The sequence below is a fragment of the Lethenteron reissneri genome, chromosome 24 (genome assembly GCF_015708825.2).
Source record: "Lethenteron reissneri isolate LAM-NWPU_2019-01 chromosome 24, ASM1570882v1, whole genome shotgun sequence".
NCBI lineage: Eukaryota > Metazoa > Chordata > Hyperoartia > Petromyzontiformes > Petromyzontidae > Lethenteron > Lethenteron reissneri.
The window spans coordinates 6200937-6228619 of NC_083802.1; the positions used below are offsets into that span (position 1 = coordinate 6200937).

The 27683-nt window shown below is 47.4% G+C and overlaps 1 protein-coding gene across 1 annotated transcript in view; it reads right to left on the reverse strand.

The window, feature by feature from the left end:
* Positions 1–2027: 2027 nt before the first annotated feature.
* Positions 2028–27683, reverse strand: part of LOC133346300 (kunitz-type U19-barytoxin-Tl1a-like) — a 46354-nt gene continuing 20698 nt past the window's right edge. The window contains exons 4-6 of the mRNA XM_061557795.1: positions 10940–10999; positions 3813–3891; positions 2028–2890 (exon numbers count right to left, since the gene is read on the reverse strand). Of these exons, the coding sequence (XP_061413779.1) occupies positions 2836–2890; positions 3813–3891; positions 10940–10999 (194 nt within the window). The 3' untranslated portion in view covers positions 2028–2835. The remainder of the gene's footprint in view (positions 2891–3812; positions 3892–10939; positions 11000–27683) is intronic.

Here is a 27683-nt window from a genome sequence, read left to right on the forward strand (position 1 = left end):
GTAGGAAGGCGTCACACAAAGCGTCATCGCCAACAATCGCATTCCCAGCCAAGCCGAGCAGCAACAACAGAAAGATGACACGAAAACACAACAACAGCAACAACGCGACAAAAGGAGCCAAAACGAAACGGCGGCGTGTCTGCCACTCAATCGGCTCTTGTTGTGGACATTTAGAGGGGCGCGAAGGCGGCGTTTTTGTACGGCCACCCGTGGGAGTTCTTTGTGAGCTCCTCTCCGCCGCCGCACTGCCTGACCCTCCTGTGTGCGCCGGCCGAGGGCACGGGCGGCCGCCAGTCACAGCCACGAGAATGACGGCTCAATGTGCCCCGGGCCCCCCCCCACCACCCCCCCCCCCACCACCCACCCAGGCGTCAGCTGCAGGGGCTACCCGCCCGGGAGTCTCGGGACCACAGACGGACATCGCGAGCAACGTGCGTCATTTTAGCTGACAAGTAAAAAAGAATTTTTTTTTGGTGAAATGAATTAATGGGATTAATTATGCGGGTCTATCGGGCACGCTTCGAATCACACCAGAGGCACAGAAAGGGTGAGCACTGACGTGGCCAACGCACGTACACAGGTTAGGGATGTCCTGTTTGACTCAGGACGATGGTGGATGGTAGTGAGTGCATCTGCGTGGATATCTGCTCTGTGGGGATGGAGTGATGTGATTCGCTCGCGTGCTAGATATTTAGTCCTATATTATAATTGGTTCTTTACCCTTCTATCTGGCAACAAAACTGACACCTTTTTGCAAGGAGTCATGTTTGCATAGACCGCAATACCTGCAGTCATAATACAAACAAAAGAACATAACTCTGATAATGTGCACTGTCCCTGAAGTTGATTGGTCCACACCCGAGACAGCTTTCCTTCGAGCCTAGTCTCATATGGGTTGGACCAGATGACGCCAAAAGGCGCACAACTCAAGGACAATGCACCATCAGAGTATGAGAGCTCGGGGCAAGCATCTACACTATGGGGACCTCATTTGCCAGTAAAAATAGTGTAGATGCTTGCCCCGAGCTCTCATACTCTGATGGTGCATTGTCCTTGAGTTGTGCGCCTTTTGGCGTCATCTGGTCCAACCCATATGAGACTAGGCTCGAAGGAAAGCTGTCTCGGGTGTGGACCAATCAACTTCAGGGACAGTGCACATTATCAGAGTTATGTTCTTTTGTTTGTATTATGACTGCAGGTATTGCGGTCTATGCAAACATGACTCCTTGCAAAAAGGTGTCAGTTTTGTTGCCAGATAGAAGGGTAAAGAACCAATTATCATATTTTTACTGGCAAATGAGGTCCCCATAGTGTAGTCCTATATTTTTACACAAATGTATACAGTACGTAACAGGGAGGAGGACCCTTGCCCATGAAATGCTGGCAGTTTACCAGCATCGGTTTAAGCAACACTGACTGCTGCTGAGACAATGAATTTATTTAACCAATGCACTAATAGGCTGTATGGTTTATGGGATGTTTAAAAAAAATCCCACTTGTGTTTACCATGGAGAGCCAAATGGGACGGTGTATTATCAACGTATTTAAATTTTCTCCAGAATAATTTAATATGGGCCTGGAGATCTAAGTTGACTCCCAATGGGAATTTCCTTTTGTAAAGTTGGCTTTGAGAGTCGAGTGATATATTCAGAGCTGGGCTCTTCACCCGTTATCAGTTCCATTACACGATTAATTGGAAAACACACAAAAATTTGGCCGAAAAGTTCTCACTGCTCTTCCCATGTGTGCCCTCTGCCGTAGGACGAGAGGTGATGGGGCAAGGCATGCTGATGTTTTTGTCACCATCAGCTGTGTCATACTGGGCCTGACTTGTGGGGATTTCTTGTCTTTAAGGCAGGATATTGTGGCTGATACTGTTCTTAAAGGGGCCTGAATAATTATACAACAAGTAGGTAGTTGATGACAATTTCCAGTCGATTTAATCAACTTCATCGTTGAGTCTCTCCAACTCCAAATCTATCCAAAGCTCCACCCAGCCTTGATGAATATCACGCATAACACACGAATTGTTATTATTCGAAAGCCTGATTCGATTCACTTTATTAAAAACTATTGCACAACTGGAATCATCACCCAATTATAACGCACTTGCCATGTACGGCACCCCACACATACAAACGCCACCAACAGCCGGCTGTACTGACAATTGTAGTGAAGTATGGTAAAACAACCCCCACGAACAACACGGTATGGTCGGGGCATTCCTCCAGCAGTGGATTGACAAATGGCTGTAAATTATTGTTTGTTATTTTTTACGGTTTTAATTTACAGCGTTAGAATTGTCTTACAAATGAAGATGTCATCTTAATAGGTAATGGAACATGATGAAGCAAAGTGAAAGTGAGCCGAATGGCGTTAGCACTCACTATACATTACACACCTCACCGTGCTACGTTTTATCGCATTGTTTATTTATACCTGGACTTACCATGGGTGCTGAATCTTGCATTTCAAAGCACATTGCCGCAAAGCTAAATCGCCAGGTGCGATTACAATAAAAAAAATACAATTTGCATTTGGTAGTAAACAAGAACCAAATGATCTCAAAACTACATAGAAATTAAGCTTCAGTCCTACAGAGATATTACGCTTGCATAAGAGACCAATTGAAATCAAGATTCCTGTTACATGTACGATTATTTAAAAAAGTACCTTTGAAGCACCATTGCAAAATAAAAAGTACGTGCTTATTTCAGTAGGCGCATAGTAGTAGACATTGTAAAGCCACCTCAACATGTTTTGTTTTTACTTTGTAATTCGATCACAATTAATGGCCTCACACTACGACATTCTCTACACCTGTGCATCTTGTGTTTAACTCATTTCAACCGCCTCTCCATTCACTTTCTTTTTGCCAGAATGCTTTTTTCTGAAATATAACACAAGGGGAAGTCACATACACGGTTATTAATTTGCTGCTTAAGCGTTATGCATCAGTAAAAACAAGTTTGTTTATTAAATCCAAAAATTGAACGCATTTAAAGTTATTACTAAGTTTACATTTAAATTCACGAGGATGTTAAGACCAACATTAAATACAATTTCACAAGAACTGTTTAACATGGCAGACGGTGTATACTTTACATATCATCATCACTTGACATTTACACGGTCCCTCCCATGCATTACATCTCCAGGTACCATGTAGCAGGGGACCCCCAGTGGCAGCTGTCTCCGTGTGGCGGCACACGGTGTACAGAGCACTGGCCAGCCAGTGAGCATGAATCTGCCATTAGCGTGGGGTGATGTTATGTTATGCGGCTTCCCAATGTATAACATTTGGATCATATTTGCACCATATACTATACAGTACTCTGATCCTTATATTTCATTCAGCCAGGTCTTAGTACTCAGCAGTTAAGCCGATCTTGCCTGATGGGTGGTCATGAAGGAAAAGCCAAATTTTTTATGAAACTTACAACAGGAACACTTCGTTTTGAGTGTGGCTGTCTGAACTTTAAAGTAGATTCAATAATCTATGTCATCGTAACGTATGTCATCCTCACACTAGAGATTATCATTCAAAAATAACCTATAATGCTTTCTATTTATTCATTCATTCATTAAAAAACAAATTCTGGAGGCCAAACAGGGCCAAGGGTGGGACGGATAACGTATTGATTGTGTGTGATGTCAGTCAGTACACTCTGAGGATACAGTGTCAATGCAACTCGGTGGCACGGCTCAGCTTCTGCGGTAAAAAAACAACCTGGCATCTGCTAAGCCATGCCAGGCTGGCTCGGCACAACCACAATAGAGGTGAATGAGTCCAGACGAGAGAATGTTCTTACCTTTGCAAGAAGAATACAGTTAAGGTGGCGGCCACCGTAGCTGCAAACATACAGCCCAGGACAATCCCAGTGACAGCTCCTGATGCAAAACAATTCCAGCGTGAACGCAATGGAATTCGCGAGTCAGTTTGGTACAATGCGCATTATGTTATCTGTCTCGCCTGGTATGCAGGAGGGTCGTGGGTTCGATCCCGACCCTGATGCCAGCTGTCAATTTGGAGTTTACATTTTCTCCCCGTGGTGGCATGGATTTTTATACGGGCACTCCAGGGTTTCCCTCCACATTTAGAAACATGCGTTTCGATGATTTGGGCTGCTATACATTTCCACGTGATAAGCCACTTCGTTGCGCTATCATTTGTGTCCAGGTCGCTTCTGGAAAAGAGCTACACAGCTCAGTGGGCATTACCTGGTAAAATAAAAATATATAGTTGAACAGTTTACATATATTAATCCCACCACCATCAAATAACGTTGTGAACTACTTCATAAACAAAGTGTGCCGTGTCGTGTAAAGCGGAGATTCAAGACATTACATGCCAGTCGTATTTGTCATGGCTGAATATAACTTCTACGTGTACGGCAAGTCTTCTACAGTATTTACGTTGCTCCTATTTACTTTGTTTCAGGGACGTATCCCTCAAGTAAATGAAGAACTTGCCGTATATTTTTAAAAAAAACGCTTCTTAGCTCGATGAGCCGTACCCTAAAAAGACTGATTGCCCGATCTATGTGCAACACAAGTTAATTGTCTCATGCAGGTATCCTTTTAAAAAGTAGTCAAGTAGTGTGTACTAATGTAACGTAGCACAGCGTGGGGCTTCCATATTTTTTAAAAAGGTAAATTTTTTATGAAAAACAAACGCGATGCAAACGATCCACCAAGTAATGTGCATGACGCAAAAACACCTTGCCACCATCTTCATAAACACTGCCCCACAATTGTACAATAGCTTACGTTTCATGAGGTAAAGTCAAGTCCAATTGCCCACACCCCACCTCTCTCTGATTTTAAATCACCACATTAAGACGCAACTTAAACTGTGAGCTAAATTCATTTGTGAGCAGAGCAGCACGTACAGTGTATGCAATGTAAGCAGGCCCAACACCTGGCATTTTAAGATGCGATTCAGAGCATTGTGAAGAGTGTTCTTGATTGGGAGGTGGGAAGGGGGAGAGCTGCCATACCAAATACCAAAACAGTTGAGAACCATTACCGAGTTCTTCCCGTGAGGTGGCAGTGGTTGAAGTGAAAAAAATTAACCCGTAAAAACAAAGTTTTTCACTATAAATCCTTTATATGCGTGGCGGCTAGAGTCCTCTCGTCCTCTGCCTTGAGATGGCTGCCACCTTTTGGGTCAGATGATTGCCTGCCACCATTAAGCAATTGGTAATTAAATAAAACAAAAATTCCTAAAATGTTGAAAATTTTGGAGAAAAAAAATTCACGAAAATAAATTGTCACGCACAACGAGGCTGTGTGCAAAATGTCAGCTCGAATGGATCACGGGAAGTGGGTTAAAAAACGACCGAAAGATGTGCACGGTCGTAAGCGCGCAAGCAAGCAAGCAAGTGAACTTAATATAAAGGATTTAAAAAGCCCCACCCTGGATTTTCGCACGTGGAGCAAAACAACAACGAACACGGGGCAGAGTTGTTGTCTTTTTCTTCTTCTGTTTCTTCACCACACGGGGACATCGCAACACGAGGACACCTGCTCTTTGTCAGCTGGCCGTGGGTGGGCCCTCACAATCGAGTCGTCAATGAGGCGCGGGCGGTAATCCGAAGCCGGGAGCTTGTGTCAATGTATTGCCAGAAAGGGTAAAAACTATTCTTGTTTTTTTTTCATACTTTGACACCGGCAAAAAGGGTCCCGTTTTTTGTTGGCTTGTGTCAATATTTGCGGTTTGATGGGCGTATGTTGGTTGGGCCCACGTGGCTTTGACGGCGAGAGCTGAGTGGCACCATTATTTACACAGGGCCCACCATGGGTCTCTTACACCTCTCCCCTCCCTCCCGCTTCGAACGTGCACACAATTAACGAGGATTTTGTTCTGCTCACGACATGGCCGTCAACGTTGAAGCATTTGCTTTTCACTCATACGCAGAGTTAGAATGACTCTGACAAAATGTAAGAGTACAAAAAATAAACCGTAATGATATACAATTCGGAAGGATTGCATGTAGCTGCATCTGAAAATGCATTTCAATAAATTACTTGAAAATCAGAGTTTGGAGGGGGGTCAACTCAAACCTTTACACCTTCCAGGTCAATAAAATAGGAACTACTTTGTGGAAAGTCAACAGTGGTTGTTATTTTGTTCACGGGTTTTGTTTGCTTTAATCGCACACGTGATATTTCCCAGTTCATCCTCTTGTTGTGCAATTTGCCTTTTGTAACCCTGATCTCCCAAAAAAAAAGAGATGTGTCGTCTCAGTGGTCTCTCATCAGGCTGAAAATAAATGTACTGTATCTCTCTCTTTCTGTTCAGATATTTGTCACCAATGTTGGCGTTGAGGAGGAATGGAACTCAGGCAGCCAGGTTCAGAGAGCAGAGCGCTAACCACTACACCACCCACTCCCCAACAATGACTACAACAACAACAGACACCATTCGCCAATAAGCTGCAGTGATGTCACCATGGCGCTTGGGCCAGGCTAGGTGCACTTTGAGGCCACGTGACGTTTCAAAAGGCTCGCTGGCAGGAGGTCACAGGACACAGCCAGGTGCCATGGGTTGACTGACTGAGACGAGTGGCAGATGCACCACCTGTGCCCCCCTACTGTGCCAACTTGGCACAGCTGGCACAACGACTACATGTCACACTACCACACGTAGATGACACGTTCGTCATCTGGTCACATGGCCGACCAGCTCTGAACCAATTCCTGAACCACATCAATTCCATACACCCAGCCATCAAATTCACCATGGAGGTGGAACAGGATGGCAAGTTACCATTCTTGGATGTTTTAATTGAAAAGAGACCAGATGGCTCAATGGGACACTGTCTACAGGAAAGCCACCCATACGGATGCCTACCTAAAACCTGACTCCCACCACCATCCATCCCAGAAGAGTTCCCTCATCAAAACTTTACACCATAGAGCTAGATGTATTTACGACCGTCATAACCTAGCCAGTGAACTGGAACACGTACACCAAGCTCTCAAGATTAATGGATATTCAGACCACGCACTCCGTAAAACCATCACCTTGCCATACATAGCAGGGGTCACTAAAACAATTTCCAAAATCATGAGTAAACACAAGATCCAGGTTCGATTTAACACAGTACATAAAATTCGTGATCTGATCCCATCTGTGAAGGATGTGATCCCTGACATGCAATACCCCGGCGTCTACAAACTAAGCTGTGTCTGCGGCAGTAGTTACATTGGGGAAACTAAGCGACATGTCTCGGACCGTTTTCGTGAACATAAGGCAGATCTGAAACACTGCAGGTCCAATACCTCAGCCGTGGCTGATCATTGTTTCAATGCGGTGGGCTCACACGAAATTGATTTTTCTAAGACGAAGGTACTTTGCAAGCCCACTGGCTCTCAACAAAGATTCGTTCAAGAAGCCATCCATATATATAGACACAGACACAATTTCAACCGAGAAGATGGGTACAAACAGCAATCACTGGAAGGACGTTATTAACCAGTTTAAGTCATAACTGGCTGTGATGTTTCCATCCTACCACCTTCCGATGTTAGTAGTTATTTTCGACTCTCTGGTTTTACATTAACAGGTTAATTGTCTCACTAACACAGCCACCGTCGCTCGTGTCCTCGATCTGGCGGTGGCTCTGCGATCTTACATTGACATGCTAATCTCTTACATTGACATGCTAATCTCTTACATTGACATGCTAATCTCTTACATTGACATGCTAATCTCTCACAATACAATGGCCACCTGCGTGCCTTCGTCGTCATGGAGGTAGCTCTTCGATCTTACATCAACATGCAAATTTATCACATTAACATCACGAGCCCAGGCGACTTCGTTTATGACCCTTGGGCTACACCCATTTCAAACCTTTAAAACAGCATGCTTCAGCACCTTTCCCGCTCGATTTTCTCCTGATGACGGTTGCTTGCATTGCGATCGAAACGTCGTAGTTTTTTGTTATTTTTGTGATTTTCTTTTAACCTATCTACGTGACTTTAGCAAAAGACCCAAGAATATGAATTCCTGCAGTCACGAAAGCTTTAAGTCAATACACTCACATAGTCTGGTCATACACGTGTGAATATAAGACGTGCCAGGGTTAACGTTAACGAATTGGAGTGTCACGTATTTTCATCAGATTTAGAGGCATGCATACGATAGAGTCCAAGTGACCCTGGAGGGGTGTGGGCATTTTAATAAACTCTCTGCCACGCCGGGAGATCGAGCGGCGAGACCTCTGGATTGCAAGTCCATTGCGCTGACCAACTTACCAACCACGGCAGCGACCACGGATTTCTTTTTACGATCAGATGCTCGGTTATTCGGCACTTTGCTTTGATCATCATGTCGTTTTTTGTCTTTTTCTTCACTGCTTTGTGTGCCTCCCCTCCCCCCATCTCTCCATACGACGGGAGTACACGATCTGCAGGTGACAGTGAGCGCTCACAGCTGCCAAGAGAGGATCCCCCTCGAGCGAGGAATTTAAATGCTGCATGGAAATTTAGGGCCACGAATTTGGCTGCGACGCTGGGCACGCGGTGGCGGTGGTGGAGGTGGTGGGGGGGGGGGGCGGTGGGGGCGGTGGGGGGGCGGTGGGGGTGGGGGGCGGTGGGGGTGGGGGGGGCGGTGGGGGCGGTGGGGGGGTGGGGGTGGGGGGCGGTGGGGGCGGTGTGGGTGGGGGGCGGTGGGGGGGCGGTGGGGGCGGTGGGGGGGTGGGGGTGGGCGGTGGGGGTGGGGGGCGGTGGGGGGGTGGCAACTCTCGCGATGCTTTTGAATGCCTTTGTTGAAGCAGACGGCGCAAGTTGAAGCAACGCAACGCCCCCTAATTTGTGAGTGCCTGCGCGCATTCCCATTGTGTGGGCTCGAAACGCGTTGTTGACCTTCGCGAAAAAAAGTGAATTTTTTTTTCGCAGACGGAGGGTAGACTCGCCTTGAGACACGAGGTGCTTGACGTTTCATTGGGAAAACACAGGCATTGTCTAGCAACTTGCCTTCAACTTTAATTGGGCCGGGCATGTCACGTTGCCGTGAATACTATTAAGCAATGTAATAACCCGTAACTTATACTCTCATTTGCATTTTCCATGCACTCTATGCCAAACTGACTGCTGTTCAGCTACGCGCGAACGTAACAGAAATGCCAACGCCTCCACTCACCAAGCACCCGTGCATAACGCAGCGTTGCCTAACATCTGGCTTTGTGAAAAACCCTGCGCATTTTACGTCCAATTAAAACCACGCGTGGGACAGTTTCTTAAAAAATTAACCCGTAAAAACAAAGTTTTTCACTATAAATCCTTTATATGCGTGTTCAATGGGACACAACCCAGCCCACATTGGTCTTTGAAACGGGCGGCTAGAGTCCTCTCGTCCTCTGGCTTGAGATGGCTGCCACCTATGGGTCAGATGATTGCCTGCCACCATTAAGCAATTGGTAATTAAATATTTAAAAAAATTTCACGAAAATAAATTGTCACGCACAACGAGTCTGTGTGCAAAATGTCAGCTCGATTGGATCACGGGAAGTGGGTTAAAAAACGACCGAAAGATTTGCACGGTCGTAAGCGCGCAAGCAAGCAAGCAAGTGAACTTAATAAAAAGGATTTAAAAAAAGCAGTCAGCCATGCTTTTGTTGATGATCAAGAAAATACCATGAAGTACAATCACGTGCCTTTGAGCAAATAACCCAGAACGCCACCGATCTCATCAGATCTGGGAAACTAAGCAACATTGAGCCTGGATAGCGCTTGAATGGGTGGCCATCACTCATCGCTGCGTTTGAGTTTCAGCCATCCGTTATTTAAGAAGCTATGTTCTCAGTTTTTAGCAAGTAGATGGTCTCAGCCTGGTCACTGTTGACTTCACAATAAAACAAAGAGATATCGATGCCACGTCATATTTGACCTCGCATTTTCTTTGGCTACAATCAAGCTCGAACAGTGAAAAACATGTTTTGATCGTCATGCAGCAAACACAAATCGGACAGCAGTGTGTGTGAAAGTGCAGCCCCTGCTGCGCATTACAGTGTTTCTCTAACTTTCTTTGCCAGACGACTACCCAGCCGATTAAAATGTTCTATTTTACCAGGTAAGGCCCACTGAGCTGTATAGCTCTTTTTCAGAAGCGACCTGGCCACAAATGATAGTTCAACGAAGTGGCTACTCATGTGGAAATGTAGAGCAGCCAAATGCTCTAGGCGCTTGTTTCTAGATGTGGAGGTAAAAACCGGAGGACCCGAAGAAAAATCCACACCACCACGGGGAGAGAGACACGGAAAACTCCAAATATACAGGCACCAGGGTCGGGATCGAACCCACAACCTCCTCCATACCACCCAGCCCATCCCACTCCTGGTGACAAAACGCATTCACATCTCTCTAAATACCGATAATACAAAATGATTCATATTACCGTAAAAAATATTTTTTTTAAATGATGATATAAGTTTTTTAGGGAGGGAGGGAGGGGGCATTTCGATTTTATGGTTCGGTTTATTTTTACCAAAATTAAGATTTTACCAGGGTAGTTTACCCAACTTCATTTTAAAATAAATTATTATGAATAAAAAATAGTTTAATGTCCGAAATAAAATGTATGAACATTGTCATTATTGTCCACATCAACCTGCGTTTGCATCACAGCCTCGCGGACCACCTGGAGGACCGTCGCAGACCACACTCTGAGAACCACTGCTGTTAAGTTTGTTGTCTTTCCTCCCGCACTACGATTATCACGGTTGGCTGCATACGGTGTGAAATAAGTTCAACATACGTACAAAGGAAAAAAAAGCTGTTCCAAGGGTTTTTTTTCTCTCCCCGAGAAATCCATTCTTAGGCTCACGTGGTACACACTGCACTGTGAGATTTTCCCAAGGCATACATGCCGTATTAGATGTTGTTGCTGATAGCGAACTTATAATAGAATTAAAATGAAAACATCAAGTACCTGTGTCCAATCCAGAAGGGGCCGACGAAGCAGCTGATTTCTCCAGCATGGTTTTCGTCGCTGAAACGCCCACACACAGTCACAATCAGGACTCTGATTAACGCACGTAAGCAGACACACTGCGCTGCAACACTTGGGCCTGCAATGTTTAAGAATGACCCATATCGCTAAGTGGCAATGTTAACGAGTTGCTATTGGTGTTTTTACTCATATGCAGTAGTCAGGTCAACGTATTTCTACTCATCTCCCCTGCTGGGACGGAGCCTGCAAGCAAAACTTCACATTTCTATGCCATGGTCAGTCGTTCCCACGAAGCGGTAATAATTATATCAATCCTTGCTTAGATGGTAGTAGGTTGAGTCAACTTGTGAATGGAATTTGAACTCGTACATTTTGAGTCAAATAATCTAACCACAACTTCATCCAGACTTTGGTGATTATTAATAGAAAACGCGTTGCTTTATGGCCTCATGTTTTTGCAGAGATAGAATGAATACGGGGGCTATAAGTACATAAAGTGAGATGGGTGGTTCAGGGGGCAAAGGTAATTTGTATTTAGCTCGTCAGCACCTCCACGATCACGTATTCATCAGCACTGAGCTCTGTTGTGGATAACACTTTAAAAGTAATGGAGATTTGCCACCTTGATCTGAATCTGTTAAAAAAATGACAAACTAAACTATATTTATTTGACCAGCTGAGGCCCACTGAGCTACTGTATATAGCTCTTTTTCAGAAGCAGCCTGGACAAAAAGAATAGCCCAATGAAGTGGCTTATCATGTGGACATTTATAGCAGCCAAATACTCGGAACGCATGTTGATTCTAAATGTGGAGAGAAAAACCGGGGGTCCTGGAAAAAAAATCCACGCGACCACGGTTAGAACATGCAAACTCTAAATATACAGGAGGTGTAAGGGTTGGGATCGAACCCACGACCTCCTGTATACCAGGTGAGGGAGTTAACATCTAGCCATCGTGACACCTCAATCTGGCCAGGGAGTGCTGTGGCAGAGTGTTTTGGAAGGTGACAGTTACAAATACCTATCAAGTTCTGTTCAAATCCAGCCAGTAAACTGCTCAGGACATGGCCTAGCAGTTGTTGCAGAGGTTTTACGATTAGAATTCGTGCCATCCGCTGCACAGTTCACGTCAAAGATCCCCTTACATTATTCGCAAGAGTAGACTATTGTGTGCTGGCGGCATGGTCCGAATTTCTGTCAAATTAAAACAATTACTCGCAAATCACTCAATTGCGATTATACGTCGCAATCATTGTCGCCTCCTGTGAAACTTCGGCACAATCCTGAAAAAAGAGTCCGACTCGGCGAGGCTTTGCTGGGTAAGCAAGCGTAATTAAATACAAAAGTACAATAAGAGGAATTATAACTACAAGAAAAATGTAACACAAATATGTGGAGAAGCAACAATGGTCACCGTGTGGACAAACCCATTGTGCTTGTCATGTGGATAGGGAATTGCCATGACTGGATAAGGAGCAATTGCCAACAAGGAGCACTGGACAATGCTCAGTGTCTTTCACTCATATTCTTGAATAGAAATTAAAAGCAAAAAACCCACGACATTTCGATCGGAACACGTGCTTTTTTTTTCGTTTTTCTTTTCTTTCCACCTGAAGAAGACCGCTTGTGTGGCGATCGAAACGTCGTGGGTTTTTTTGCTTTGAATCTTGATTTTTGTTTTCTATCTACGTGAAAGAACCAATGATATGAATCCCTGCAGTCACGAAAATTTTAGGTCTGTCTTTCACTCGTTTACCGAAAGGCACTACATCGAAACAAAGATGCGATAAGAATCGTCTCGGTGGTAGGTAGATGTTGCACCACAAGACAATGAAGGATGGTGACGGTTTGGGCAGGCCTTCACTCAGCAGTGGATAGATCATGGCTGATGATAATGATTACGACGACAATCTAGCTTCCATTATAGACCCGCTGCTCTTATAAATCCGACTACTTGAAATCTGTGAAAAAAGAGCGTTATAGCTCATCGGATTCCTCCAGTATGAATACATATTCTGATTCTGAACCTATCCCACTGGGAAAAGTCATCTCCAGCTTCAACAAAGGCCACCATCTATTTATTCTGATGACACTCAGCTCGACGTGTCCATTTTACTTCAGACCCACCCCTCACTGTCCATTTTCACTTCCAGCCTTGACGCAGCCTCGTCTTGCATTGCGTCAAACCTTCTCAAGCGAAGCACATCCCCAGTGTGAAGCCCTCACCAGCAACAATTGTTGTGTCTCGATTTAAAGCGTTCGTGAATGCAGGGATTCATCTTCTTGGTTCTTTCGGTAAAGTCACGTTGTGGCCGAAACGTCGTGAGAATTATTTTATTATGTTTTATTTTTATTATTTTATTATTTCCATTCTACGTGACTTTACCGGAAGAACCAAGAAGAAGAATTCTTGTGTCTGTAAAAGACTGCAGTTTGAGAGGGAAGGCACTCTGAACCATCACGCTGGTGGACAGGATGCACAACCATCAAGTCGTCATTGATACTGAACTCTGATTCTTGTTCCCCCATCTCCAAACTTCGTAGGTTCCCCGAGCTCTACCTGTATGACATCTCCCACACCCGTGAATTCCTCGCTCCAGTTGCTGCTGAGATCCCTATCCACATGCCTTCGTCACTTCTCGACTGGACTTCTGAAACTCTGTTCCACTTTGGCGTCACCGCGTAACCCTCCCATCCAAATAATCTGTTACAAAAAAATGTATTTTAATCATGAAAACTGGACCAGTTTTTTTTGTCTTCCCGAGTTTCATCGGCAGTCAAGTGTAATGTTCCACCAAGAGACTAATGCGTTCGTAAAGTGGCGTCTAGCTCTGTGATTGGGGAATGAACCTTATGGTGGTACCCATAAGGGGTACCATAGCACCTCGGCTCTCGCACAATGTCCGTGATGCAGTCATTTTTAGTGTGTTGATGGTCGGCGATGCGGCAATCGACTCATCTCGACGAGCTGTACACGATGCACCACCACTACGGTGCGTACCGCGAGCGTTCAGGGTTTCAGCGCAATCGTTCTCGCTGCGTTTCGACAGCGCGGAGTGGCACTGATTTCGGATTGATTGGTTACCCCAGTCGCGGAGTGAAGTACACCCCTGGAAAAAATATTGTCCCATAAATAAAATATTTAATTGTCTCGGACATTTTTTACCCCGGGTACCGCCATAAGGATCAAATGTACATCTTGAATGCGAGTTCTACTCCGCACCCACGGTTGCCTCACCTATTGGCACAGACATTGGAAAGAGTGAACAACCATAACGTTTAATGATTAAGCATTACGATCACGCCACGGTTTGAGCAACGTGTGTGTAGATATGGGCAAAGCCATTGGCAAGCTTAACCGGTTCACAGCGTGTCGTTGAAAAGCCATGACAAAGGTTTTAAGAAGCCCTGCTCCTTCGTCTGGACAGACTGGTCCTTGCCATAGTAATGTAGAATTTCCGCCACTGGTTCTGGGCCACCTATGAAGAAGAGTGCACGCTCACGCTCATATAAGCAGGGAGACTCTGACTTCAATTCTAAACAACCTATTATATTGCTAATACTGTGTGCTAAAATAAGTCAATGTTCATCATCATTATGAGTAGCCATGGTCAATCCACTGCTGGATAAATGCATCCCCAAACCTCCACTCTCTCTTCATCCTGCAATGTAATAATCCACCTAGCACCTATTTTTATTCTTAGGTTTTTTTCGGTAAAGTCACGTAGGTAAAAATTTTAAATTAATAAAAGTAAAATAAAAATCACGACGTTTCGGAGGCAACACAAGCTTCCGTCTTCAGGTGGAACAGTCACAGCATGATAGCTGTATCAAGTGAGAGAAATTCCAAGAAAACCGTATTTTTGTATATATACTGGTTGAGGGTGGGAGGAGCCAAGGTAGGCCCTGAATATTATTTTTGTGAGGTTCGGTGCGGCTGAAGCACCGGATTTCATTGCTCCATATAAACTAAACTAAAAAATGTTTTACCAGTTCAGGCCCACTGAGCTGCGTAGCTCTTTTTCAGAAGCGACCTGGCCACAAATGATAGCCCAACGAAGTGGCTTATCACGTGAAAATGTATAGCAGCCAAAGACTCTAAATGCATGTTTCTAAAAGTTGAGGGGAAAAAAAAACGGAGGATCCGGAGAAAAAACCACGGCACCATGGGTATAAAAACATGCAAACTCCAAATATACAGCAGGCGTCAGGGTCGGGATCGAACCCACGTCCTCTTTCATACCAGGGAAGGCAGATAACATCTCGCCACCCTGGTGGATGTCCTCTTGGACGCGTTCAATTCCTTGGCTGCTACTTTAGCACTATTCTTAACCATCGTTTGTAGCCGCGTGTCTTGCCCAAGCCCATTTACTCTTCTGAATGGTTTGAATTGTGTCTTCAACCTGCCTATGTACAATCGACTCCATCACTACATTCAAGTCACAACTAAAAACACATCTCTGTACGCTTGCATACAACACCTAACTTCCAGCCACAATTATCTTTAATGTTTTTAATGTTTATGGGTTTCATGATGCGACGAATGCGCTTTGGGTGGCACATTTGTGTTAGAAAGGTGCCACGTGTTAACCAAAAAGAAATTTACATTCTAGATTTGAGGCTTTCGTGACTGCAAGGATTCATATTCTTAAGTTTTTTCGGTAAAGTCACGTAGGTAAAAAATAAAAATTAATTAAAGTAAAATAAAAATAAAATAAAAATCACGACGTTTCGGAGGCAACACAAGCTTCCGTCTTCAGGTGGAACCGTCACAGCACGATAGCTGTATCAAGTGAGTCACGATAGCTGTATCAAGTGATTTTTATTTTATTTTACTTTGTATTAATTTTCATTTTTTACCTACGTGACTTTACCGAAAAAAACCTACGAATAATAGAAATTGACATGCCTCGACTATGATCTCGAATTGACGCGTTGTTCCTCTTTCTATCTCTCCGTCTAATTCAAAGATTGCATCTCCCCACGCTTCTTTGCACACTTATCGTTTAAGTGCTGTTGCTCCATTGCTATTGTTAACGACCGCGTTTCTGGACCATATGTCATGGGCGGGCAGTGTGCACCGATTAAAAATTACCATATTTTAAAGTAATAAGCCCTAATTGACCATTAAATCCGTGAATAAAGTGCACTCGTCATCTAAGAACACACAAAGCACGCCGAATGGAGATGCACACTCACGTGACTTTTTTCTGCAATGTTTGCTGTCTTTTCTTAGATTTCTGTTTGCAATTAGTCACATATTCACTTTAAGATGTTTTTTGTTCATTTTTTTGTTTTTTGTTTGTTGCGGTTGCACCCGATTCAAGAGCCGAATGGCTCACAGGGCTATACCTAATACATGAACTTGAACTTGTATGCTGCCACTCGAAATGTGCGTGTGTTTTTTTTTAACGCTCTTTTGCAGTAATACGCAGGGTTCTCTCTCTGGCGGTGATTGCGTTGCGTGTTTATCTATATATCTAACATATATATGTCAACATTTTTTTTGCAGCGTTTGCTGCCGTGCTGTGATGGCTCGCGTGGCAGCGATCATCCCGCGTCGGTGCCCATCTCTCTCGCCAGACGAGCCCCCCCCCCCCCCCCCCTAATAAACGGCACGCTCCTTGGGCTCACAAAGGCGCGCACAGCGTGACGGCCTCGCGGTTAATTACGATCACGCGCGCTTATCTCCGAATGCACTTCACTGATGGGGGAATTTTGAATGTGATGAATAAATGATTTGCATCTGCATACATTCTGGCGTCTGCGTAGAAACTTCGCCACCCGCTGCGTTCAGCCCAGCGCAATGTCAAAAACAAAATACGGTGGCGGTGGCGGCGGCTTGGGGGGGCATTGCACACGTTTTCATCTCGCGACGCGGGTGTTTTCTGCTCTGAATTATCGTTACTTTATTGCTCTGCTCTCTTTCTACTTCCATGTTTTTTTGTTTGTTCATTCTGTTGACAGAGGTCACTCGTGCGAATGAGGCTTATCCTGCTGGTCCCTTGAGTTTTCAGCTGGGTAAACAGATGCACGTTTCAATTGCCACAGAAGAAATGAGTGCAGATTCCCAAGCAAGCTAATCTGGCTCTGGCCTAACGCTGTCTCGCTCAACATTACCTTCGCATTGCGAATAAATAATCAGTGAAACACCTGCACGTGTCACCTTCACTCGGGAACACATTCCTGCGGAGGGAGCTGGTAGGAACGTTGGGTTGCTCGGTCAATGGCCAGGGTCAACGGCGGCGTGGTGTATTCCGCAAATTTGCCCGACTGTGAGGGCGGGCACAAGCCGGCGTGAGTAGGTGAAACGTTGAGTTTTATAAGGGCACCACGGGGTGACCAGCCCCTCCCCACCCAGCCCCACCCCTCCCACCCCCCACCCAGCCCCACCCTCCCCACTCAGCCCCTCCCCTCCCCACCCAGCCCCTCCCCACCCTCCCCTCCCCACCCAGCCCCACACTCCCCTCCCCACCCAGCCCCTCCCTCCCCACCCAGCCCCTCCCTGCACGATGGACGGACGGACACAATAATCCCCTGTGGGCTGGTGGAAGCAGTAGATTTCCTACCAGTAAAACCTGAGATGGAGTGTGTGGATGATACACATTGGGGCAATGGTCGGGCCTATTGCATTTCAGACTTTGGCCTTTCCTCAGGGCGCACGTGGAAATGTGGAGGACGGAATATTGTGAATAACAGTGGAATACAGAACCTTCACAATGCGGTGCATCAGACACAGTCACGCTTAAACATATCATATGGCTTGTGAATATTGTGTCTGCCAACGGCAGTCAAATTCAAGTGAAATTGTCTCCGTGGCCGAATGGCAGTTTAATTACTCCCGCGGAGGTTTAAGTGCTTGTGTTGTATAGCTCTCTGATTGATTGCAGAGTACGTTTTTCGGGACGTTTTTCTGCACGTGCCGTGAGCTTCTTTAGGAGCTCAAGAACCTCCAGGAACGGACGAAGCTCCTCGCATGTGGTTGCGAAACGTAGGGCGTCATTCCGGACAACTCAAGGTACAACCAGAAAATGCATCGAAGAACATTTTCCATTGCTGGTTCAAATTACACTTTGCTTCGATATCAACTAAGTCTCTCCATAGCACAACAGCTGTGGAAGCCCCAACCAAATGTTATTGGTTATATAATAAGCCAACACTTTGCTGGTGAAATCGCATGGTTCATGCCCTCCCACCACCAAGAATTAACCGGTTCTGAAAGCAGAAACACAAGGCGGGAATTTTCCATACATAAACCTCCACATTCGTGCCAACAAGCGACCGCTGCAAGCGTCTCTTGACAAGACGTTTTCGAAAATGAAACCCACGTACGTGTGAACATGTGCCACGTGACGTGTGCGGTGCAGACGTGTGGCCTCCTACGTAACGTTACGAAAGGAGACATCGCAAGACTGATCAATGGCACGAAAAATGTGGAGTTTACAGCACTGGCTAAGGGCCACTAACAGAAGGGTCAACTGCTATCACTGTTGGCATACTGATTGCCAGTACTTCCAACGCTTGCTTCTTTGCTAATTGACCCCCCTTTGGCGAAATGTTGCCATCAATTACAATGGGGTGACCCCGCACAGCTGTCCCGGCCGTGGTAGATGCAGTGCGGTGCGTCTGAACGGATGAACCTTATCCGAGCGAGAAGGTGAGGGGAAGAGACGGGAATACCTTCTGGGGTGGAAGCTGCCGGAAGCAAGGCTAATTATTTAATCACGCGGCCCTTCACGATCTCCCTGCTGGAAGAGAGGGTCAACTGTTTGGGAAAAGGCCCCGGATTGAACAAATTATTGCTGGCGATGTACGTGCGCACGTAGAGCCTGTTTTTTTTTATCCACTGCTGGATGACGGCCGCCGCTCGCGTTGAGGGCTGCGAGAGATATTTGACCATACCTCACCTGCGCTGGTCAGCTTGGGTTTGGCGAAGGTGGGCGAAGTGCAGAGGACCGATGTATTTTCCTGCACCGCGGTCTTCTGCTCACAACGTCTCCTACACCTGACTTCTTTTTGTGAATGCCGGTCACCATCGATGCACTATCCAGGCTCAGACCTGCTTGACTTCCGAAATCTGACGAGATCGGGCGCATTCTGGGTGATGTAGTTTCTGAAGGACGCTGATGGAAAAACAAAGCCAGCTTTGTCCAAGTTAAGTATTTGTCTGTGAAATCAAAGTCAAGCGTTGGATTGTTGTAGGTTCATCTTCTTGGTTCTTTCGGTAAAGTCACGTAGAAGGGAAGTAATAAAATAATAAAAATAAAACATAATAAAACAATTCTCACGACGTTTCGGCCACAACGCAAGCAGCCGTCCTCAGGTGAAAACCAGGTCCGTCGAGGCGACAGAGTCTGTTGTAGGTTGTAGTTTTTCATTGGAAAATTCACATTCTAATGGTCGGCCGGGGAAGTCTTCCCATAGGATGGTCAATGTTCACATCCCACAGAGCCATTAACCCAGTGGGGTTTATTTAGTCCTCTGGTGGCAATGAGCATATAGTGGAAATTCCACATCCATATGGCACGCCCAGTCTATCCGCGGACCAGCCACTGTTGACTTCCCCACAAAGCCCCAGTCTGGTTTATTGATTTCAGAGGTAAAATCAGCTGAATGTGTGTGTGCATCGAGTACTTCTAATAATGTAATGGCAATTACTACTCATAAGTACATTGTATGTGGAATCTAAATACAGGAGCAGCTCTGGATGTCATACAGAGTGACACGTATCAACAGCAACAGACGGTCGCCGCATTATCGCATCGCGCGCTTTCGAATGCGCTTCTGTGGCCGTCTGGAGCACTCTTCCTTCAGATATTCGGAAGCCACTGGAGTTCTGCACTTTTAAGTCAAAATTGAAAACTCATTTCTTTACAACTGCTTTTTGTGTTTAGTTTGTCGTCCTTCCCCCGACACCTCCGATTAGCGCGGTTGGTCGCATACGGTGCGAAAGAAGTTCAACATACAGACACACAAGCAAGCAAAACAAGCCGAAATGAATCTCACAACAGCGAGGGTAACCCAGCAACACAGCAGCAGCAGCAGCAGGCTGAGCAGCGGAGCATCGCACCGCCTACCAGCTGTCACGACCATCACAACCCACAACGTTGACGGCAAATCTTAGCGACACACACTCAAGGAATTCAATCACGTCCTGCTGGAATGTTTTTCCCTGCAAAAACGTTGTTTCTTGCTCGAATCAAACGGAACATTTCTTTGTTATCAATTCAATCGCGTTCTACTGTTTTACGTTTTTCCTCGACCTTTGTTAATTTCGAAACGCGTGACGAGGGAGACGTCGCATGGAAATGCCCGTGGAGCACGCGGCCACGTGACGCCACAGACGCTGTCCTCGCCCGTGATCCCCGCATTGCTGTCAATTAGGGGCCGTCCATAAATGACGTCACGCGACCTCCCCCTCCCCTCTCGTCGCACGGCGTCACAAAAAGTCAGACCATCCCTCAAATATGACGTCACAAAGCTCTGCCCCCTCCCCTCTCCCCCAAAACCATATTTCCATTTTGAAAAGAAAACATGCTTCAAATCCCTTTAAACTATTGTCATTGTAGCGCGTATGTAATGTGGCGCTGCACTCTGATGTTGTCGGAGAAAACATTTATTAAAAAGTATATTTAATAAAGTAGAACGTGTTGTCTATATTTATTTAAAGTTGCGCATTTTGATGTGACGTCCCATTTCTCAACCCCCCCCCCCCCCCTCGTCACACATCGTCACAAATGTCTGACCCCCCCCCCAGGTGCGTGACGTCATTTATGGACGGCCCCATAGCCAGTAAGGGTTAAGAAGGGATAATGCACTGCATTGTAGTGTGGCTTAACGTTGTAAATGTTTGCAATACGCGTTGATGTGTTAATATCGTCTGATGAGACATTCCAGAAATAGTATGCTAATGGCCCGCTCCCTAATCCGCTACCAGCAAATCGGTGTCCGCTACAAAATTATTTAGCATGTAACGAACTGGAGCTTTTGTCTTGAATAAATGTGACAAAAATGTCTGGCTGGCTAGCCCCTTCCCAGTCAATGTGGGATGAGGTCTTTAGCAGAGTGCTCGCCACGCTGTGAAAGGTTCACGAGGTCAAATCCTCGGTAGTGCTTAGCTCAGCCCATCATCCTTCTATTGGTGATCCTGAGCTCGTGGTGGAAATTCCACATTTCCATGGCAAGGGCCAGCCCCTTCGTAAAATGACCTTTGTTTACTTTTCACAAAGTTGCACTTATGTTAGTGAACGCAAAGTTGAGGAGACCCCGAACTCTGATTTAGATTTGTAACATAGCAAATGCGAGTCAATCGGTCTAACAACAGTGCCACTCAGATGGATAGGGGCATTATCTCCATATATATACAAGGCAAAGTTGTGATTATGTGTGTCTGTTCAAAATGTTTAGCGTACTTTCCGACATGCAACTAACTTGAAATTTGCCATGTGGGTACTTTCCAGACTGTACACCATGTGAAAAATTATAAAAATACACTTTTTTAGGGGGGGTGGGGGAGCTCAATAATGCATATATTTTTTGCACGGAAAGTGAGCTGTGACGCCAAATCTGTCACGTGACCCGCGCACGTGGAAGCGTAACGCATTGTAGTGTAGCGGGTAGCGCTACGCTGCGCTACGCTGCGCTACGAACCCGGCGACCCGAGTTCGATTCCCGCTCACAGCCACCACCGGTGACGATTATTTGAACCGGTCCTGGGCCTCCCCAGGTCCACTCAGCCTCAAACGAGTAACTGGTGTGGTGTGTGAACATCGCCACTGGGGAGACAAAGGCGGCTGGGTGTGGTGAATCCAAGTCCCGGGCGACGCCGGGTAGTACAGCTCATTATTATTATTATAAATATATACGATTCTTACCATGAAAGCAAAAATGTACAGCCCTTGGTAAACCCACCGCTGAATGAAGGCTTCCTCATGAAGCGCCTGTCATTGGGGATATTTTAAGGTCGTGCCCATCACACACAAAGCGCTCGCCACAAATGAACCACAATACTTTGCCGATCTCGTCAAGGAGCATAAACAATCACGCAAACTCCGGTCACTTCATCGCGCGCTTTTAGATGTTGGTTACGTACGGTGCAAAATACGTTCAAGATACATTCATACAATACATAGGCAGAGAGCTAGATTTGTGTGGTTCTAGGACTTTGGTTCATGCTGGTGCCTTGTGTATATTAATGCGAATGTTGCTTTGAGGCACTTTCTCCCAGCTGGGGATTTGGCCAACTGTACAATAGCAGCACATTCAGTCTAAACTTAGAGCCGCACTGATTATCCTGGCTCATACCCAGCTCATTACCAAGCGATATTCCATGCGGACCCTCCGTTAAGCTTCACCCGTGTAGTCAAACAGCTGTACATTTCTTTATCGTTTGCCCAATGCTATAGGCTTGATGTAACGTGTTGTTGCGAGTGCTTGTATTCCCGTCCGCCTCGCTTGTTATGCATACTGTATCACCTCGTTATTCTATGTTCCGGAGATGAATAGCAAATTTCACGGATAATGATATTTGCTCACGAAAACCGATCGTTTTAATCAATTACCGCAAATAAAAACATAAATAAGCTATTAAATACATAATAGCACGAACAAAAAATAATAATAAATATAACGTCAATATAAATAAATATTAAGGTATTAAATAGTACTTTATACATGAACTTCACCTCTGAATAGCACGGTTGGCTCTGTATGGTGTGAAAGAAGTTCAACATATAAACATGCTGCACTTGATCGCATTCTCTCCCATCACTTGATCTCATCACTCTCTCTCTCTCTCTCGATGCAGTCGTGGCAGAGTTCCAGATGCGATTCGCGGGCAGCCGAAATCGCGGAGAGCAATTTCGCGAATATGGAGAGAAATTGCCGCATCTCAGTTGAGACGTTTAATCCATTCGCATTGGCCATTGCCTCCTCATTGCTCTCTCGCGTTTACCGGAACGCCCAGGCAGTCTCTCCTCGCCAACCTCTGTGGTGTAGTATGGGATTTGCATGCCACACACACAGACACACAGTGCCGCTCGTCCCGATTCATGACTGCGTCGTCTGTGTACAACCAGGGTCAATCCAACGTACGTATGTTGAACTTCTGTTGCACCGTTCAAAGACAACCGAACTAGTCGGAGGTTGAACCAGAGTGGTGCTGAGCCAGTATTGGAGATTCCACTTTTCTATCGTGGGTGTCAGTCTTCTCCATAGGACTACTATTGTTAATTTTACACAAAATATTCAAATAAAACATTATTCTTACCTCCAATCATGCCCCCCCCACCCCAGTTTGTGCCCAATTGTGCCCTCACCCAGTAGTCAAAATCGAGAACGGTTTACGGAAACAGATATCACATAACTACCTCTGAGATCCATTCAAATGATCTTTGAGCCGCATGGTAGAGGCAGCACTTTCCTATCCGTTCTGGGAAAGTTGCATGGCAGTCACTCCATTATATATATGTAGTGACATAAGAAGGGAGGGGCTGCTGGGGGCTCTGGGACCCTGGGCGGGCCAGGCGCTTAAGCCTCTTGGCGCCAGGCGCCGAGTTCCCAGGCGGGTCAGACGCTTAAGCCTCTTGGCGTCAGGCGTTGGGTTCTCGGGTGGCCCAGGCGCTTAAGCCGCTTGGCGCCGCCAAAGGGGGGGGGGGCTGTGTGTGCTCTGTGGGATATCTGGGGGTGCACACGGCCCCACCCCTCGTTGGGGACTGGGCATAAAAGGGGAGCTCCCTGGACGATCAGGGCCAGTCGTAACTCAAAACCCAAGACCCAAGACCAGCCATCTGAGGACCCTGAGACGCTGTGAGAGCCAGTGGTGGGACTCTGGAACTCCCGACTCTACGACCTTGTGAGGGTGAGTTCCAGAGCGTAGCCAGAGTAGAGTATCTAGGCTGTGTACCTAGGCTGTGTACCTAGGCTGTAACAGAGTATCAGGACTGTTGGAGAGTTGGAGTGTTGGACTGTTGGAGAGTTGGACTGTTGGATTGTAATAAAGAAGTTACCTCTACAAGTGTCTCCGGAACCCGTTACATATATGTAGAGGTGATACGCGCTGGGATTAGGGATCGTATGCACAGTGCGTGATGATTGGCTGTGTAGGTGGTGACGCGCGCTGACGGTGGAGGATCAGGGGTCAGCGCGGGGTCGTGGGTTACGGGGTACCGATTGGCTGTGGGCCGGTGACGCGCTGAGAGGGAGTGATCAGGTGGCAGCGCAGTGTGATTGGTGGAGTAATGTTAACACGCGCTGGGGAAAGCGGATCGTAGAGAGAGTGCGTCGTGATTGGTTCATTAAGGAACGACGCTCACGTCGACGCCGCATCAGCTCCGTCTCTCGTGAGCAGGGGCTATAAAAGGGGATGCACACAGGCGTAAGGGCAGTGTGTAACCAGCGAAGAATGAAGACGGGGATGAAGACCTAGAGCCCTGCGGTACCTAGCCCCGCTGTCCTAAGGGGACCGGGACTCTGTGTAACCCAGAGGCGAGTGTAGTGTGTGTAGCCATAGGTCTACACGAGCCGAATGTATTGTGTGTAGCCAGGGCATAGGGTCTACACGAGTCGAGTGTATTGTGTAGCCAGAGGCATAGGGCTTACACGAGTCGAGTGTAGTGTGTGTAGCCAGAGGCATAGGGCTTACACGAGTCGAGTGTAGTGTGTGTAGCCAGAGGCATAGGGTCTACACGAGTCAAGTGTATCGGGTGTAGCCAGAGGCCTAGAGTTTACACGAGATTAGTGGAGTGTGTCACGGAAGAAGGAAGACCACACGTTGTATTGTGACACGTAAAGATTTAATAAAAGTGTGTTACCCGTCAAGAAGTTCCTGCCGTCAATTCCCATACTTCAACTGGCGTCAGAAGTGAAACGGTCCTCCAAGCATGGATACAAGGAGGAGCCGTCGGACCCACGGGATTGACCACGGGGACAACCTCGACGACGCGGGCCAGCGGGCATCAGGGGGTGAGGAAGAGGAGCTGCCCACGGGGCAGGATCCACCGACGGCGCCGGACGAGCGACGGGGGACTGACACCGTGCTTCGCGAGGCACACTCCCGTCTGGCGGAGCTGCTGCTCGCCGCCGCGTCCATCTTGGCGGAGATCAGCTCGTCGGGAGGAGCGGGGACGGCGGCCGACGTGCTACAGGGTCGCCCTGCAGATTCCCGCCAAAACGATTTGGCGATTCCCGCCATTTCATCCGCTCCAACTTTTGGCGGGAACGGCCATCACCACGTGGCAGCGGTTCTCCATGCGCGCCCGCTGACGTCACCAACGCGCGCGGCGGACCGCCATCACACACCCGCCGATGGGGCCGCCATCTTACACACCGACGGGGGGGCAGAGAGGAAGCACGAGGAGGAGGACGACTTTATCTTTCAGCAGCGCCTTCCCACGTTGTCAGCATTCAAGGCGGAAGGCGGGGATTGGAGCCAATTTCAGCGCAGATTTTTGGCGCATCAAGAGATGTCCGCCTGGTCCGACGCTACGGCACTGCGGGCACTGCCTGCCATGCTGGACGACAACGCGCTCGCGGCCTTCACGTCCGCACGCAGGTCGGACCGCTCCACGCTCAAGGATGCGCTGGCTCTCATGGCAAAGTCTACGGTCCTCCCTCGGCGTGCCGCCATCATTTCTACGCAAGACGGAAGGCGGACACGGAGACCGTGCTCGCCTACCGCACGGCGTTGCTCGCTCTCGCTGACGCCGCGTTCCCTCGTATGGACGAGGAGGGCCAAGATGCGATGGTTTTGGAGCAGCTGCTCAAGTTGGCGCAGGACCTGGGGGTCCCCATCAACACGGCCGACGAGACCGATATTTCTTCATTACGGGTCGCCACGAGCATGCAAGCGCACGAGGTCCTTCAACGAAAGCAGGGGGTCGTCTGCAACGCTGCCGTGGCCTCAACTCCGGGTCCAGTTGACACCGTGCCCCAAGTCGTCAGCCCACGAGAGGACGCGTTCATCGCGGGACGAGCGGGGGACTGGAGGTCGGGGGGTCGTTCGCCTCTGCGAGCGGCCCGCAAGCTGGAGCAACCGAGATCTCCGACTACTGTCATCACCTGCTATAACTGCGGCCTTCGTGGCCACGTGGCCTCCGGTTGCCGCGCCCCACGTCAGCGCGCCATGGGACCTCGGCTGGACGACGACCAAGGCCCCAAGTCATCACTGCAAACCCCGGTGTTTCGGAACTGACTGCTGCCGACCACCGGCGGCCGGATCTTCACGGCGGGGCCGGTCCTTCCAGGCCCGATCCGTGCCGTCTAGAGCTGCCGGAGACACCGGACGGTCGCCAACGTCCCGTTCCATACGACGGACCGGCCAGACGGACTCGCGCTAGGTCGCGCTACTTTGTGTAACCTACCACGTGCGGAGTCGAGGCAGCCGGAGCGCCTCGGCACTGCGTGGGTCACAGTGACACTTGGCGCGTTCGTTTTACGGTGTTCGCTTTTATTGTGTTGTTCGTCGGGCTGTATATTGCTTCGTATTTAAGGTTGTGTTATGTTGTTGTTGTTGTGTTACGGGGCACACTGGGATGTGGAGTTCTTTATTACTGCGTTGCGTTATGTTGTGTTGTAGGTTAACAGCCGGGCCGGCTGCAAGCTATGTGGGAGGGGGTGATGTAGAGGTGATACGCGCTGGGATTAGGGATCGTATGCACAGTGCGTGATGATTGGCTGTGTAGGTGGTGACGCGCGCTGACGGTGGAGGATCAGGGGTCAGCGCGGGGTCGTGGGTTACGGGGTACCGATTGGCTGTGGGCCGGTGACGCGCTGAGAGGGAGTGATCAGGTGGCAGCGCAGTGTGATTGGTGGAGTAATGTTAACACGCGCTGGGGAAAGCGGATCGTAGAGAGAGTGCGTCGTGATTGGTTCATTAAGGAACGACGCTCACGTCGACGCCGCATCAGCTCCGTCTCTCGTGAGCAGGGGCTATAAAAGGGGATGCACACAGGCGTAAGGGCAGTGTGTAACCAGCGAAGAATGAAGACGGGGATGAAGACCTAGAGCCCTGCGGTACCTAGCCCCGCTGTCCTAAGGGGACCGGGACTCTGTGTAACCCAGAGGCGAGTGTAGTGTGTGTAGCCATAGGTCTACACGAGCCGAATGTATTGTGTGTAGCCAGGGCATAGGGTCTACACGAGTCGAGTGTATTGTGTAGCCAGAGGCATAGGGCTTACACGAGTCGAGTGTAGTGTGTGTAGCCAGAGGCATAGGGCTTACACGAGTCGAGTGTAGTGTGTGTAGCCAGAGGCATAGGGTCTACACGAGTCAAGTGTATCGGGTGTAGCCAGAGGCCTAGAGTTTACACGAGATTAGTGGAGTGTGTCACGGAAGAAGGAAGACCACACGTTGTATTGTGACACGTAAAGATTTAATAAAAGTGTGTTACCCGTCAAGAAGTTCCTGCCGTCAATTCCCATACTTCATATACATTAAATATTTAAAAGTCTCAGAGCTGGAATTTGGCCAAATCAAGTGAAGAACCAAATGTAATGTGGTGGGTTTTATTTGCACAATTATTGGTGTCTAGGCTGAAAACATCAACTCACTAAACGTGAGAACCATGTTTTAAGTCATGGGTGTCTGTCTGGATTTTTAACCCCAGAGTCTCAATCGTGTCGGCTCAGTGATCTCACTTCTGACCCACCTGGCCATCAAAGGACAAGAACAATTTTTCACCGAAAGTTGATGACTTTAGTTCACCCCAACCTGGTTTCAAACTCG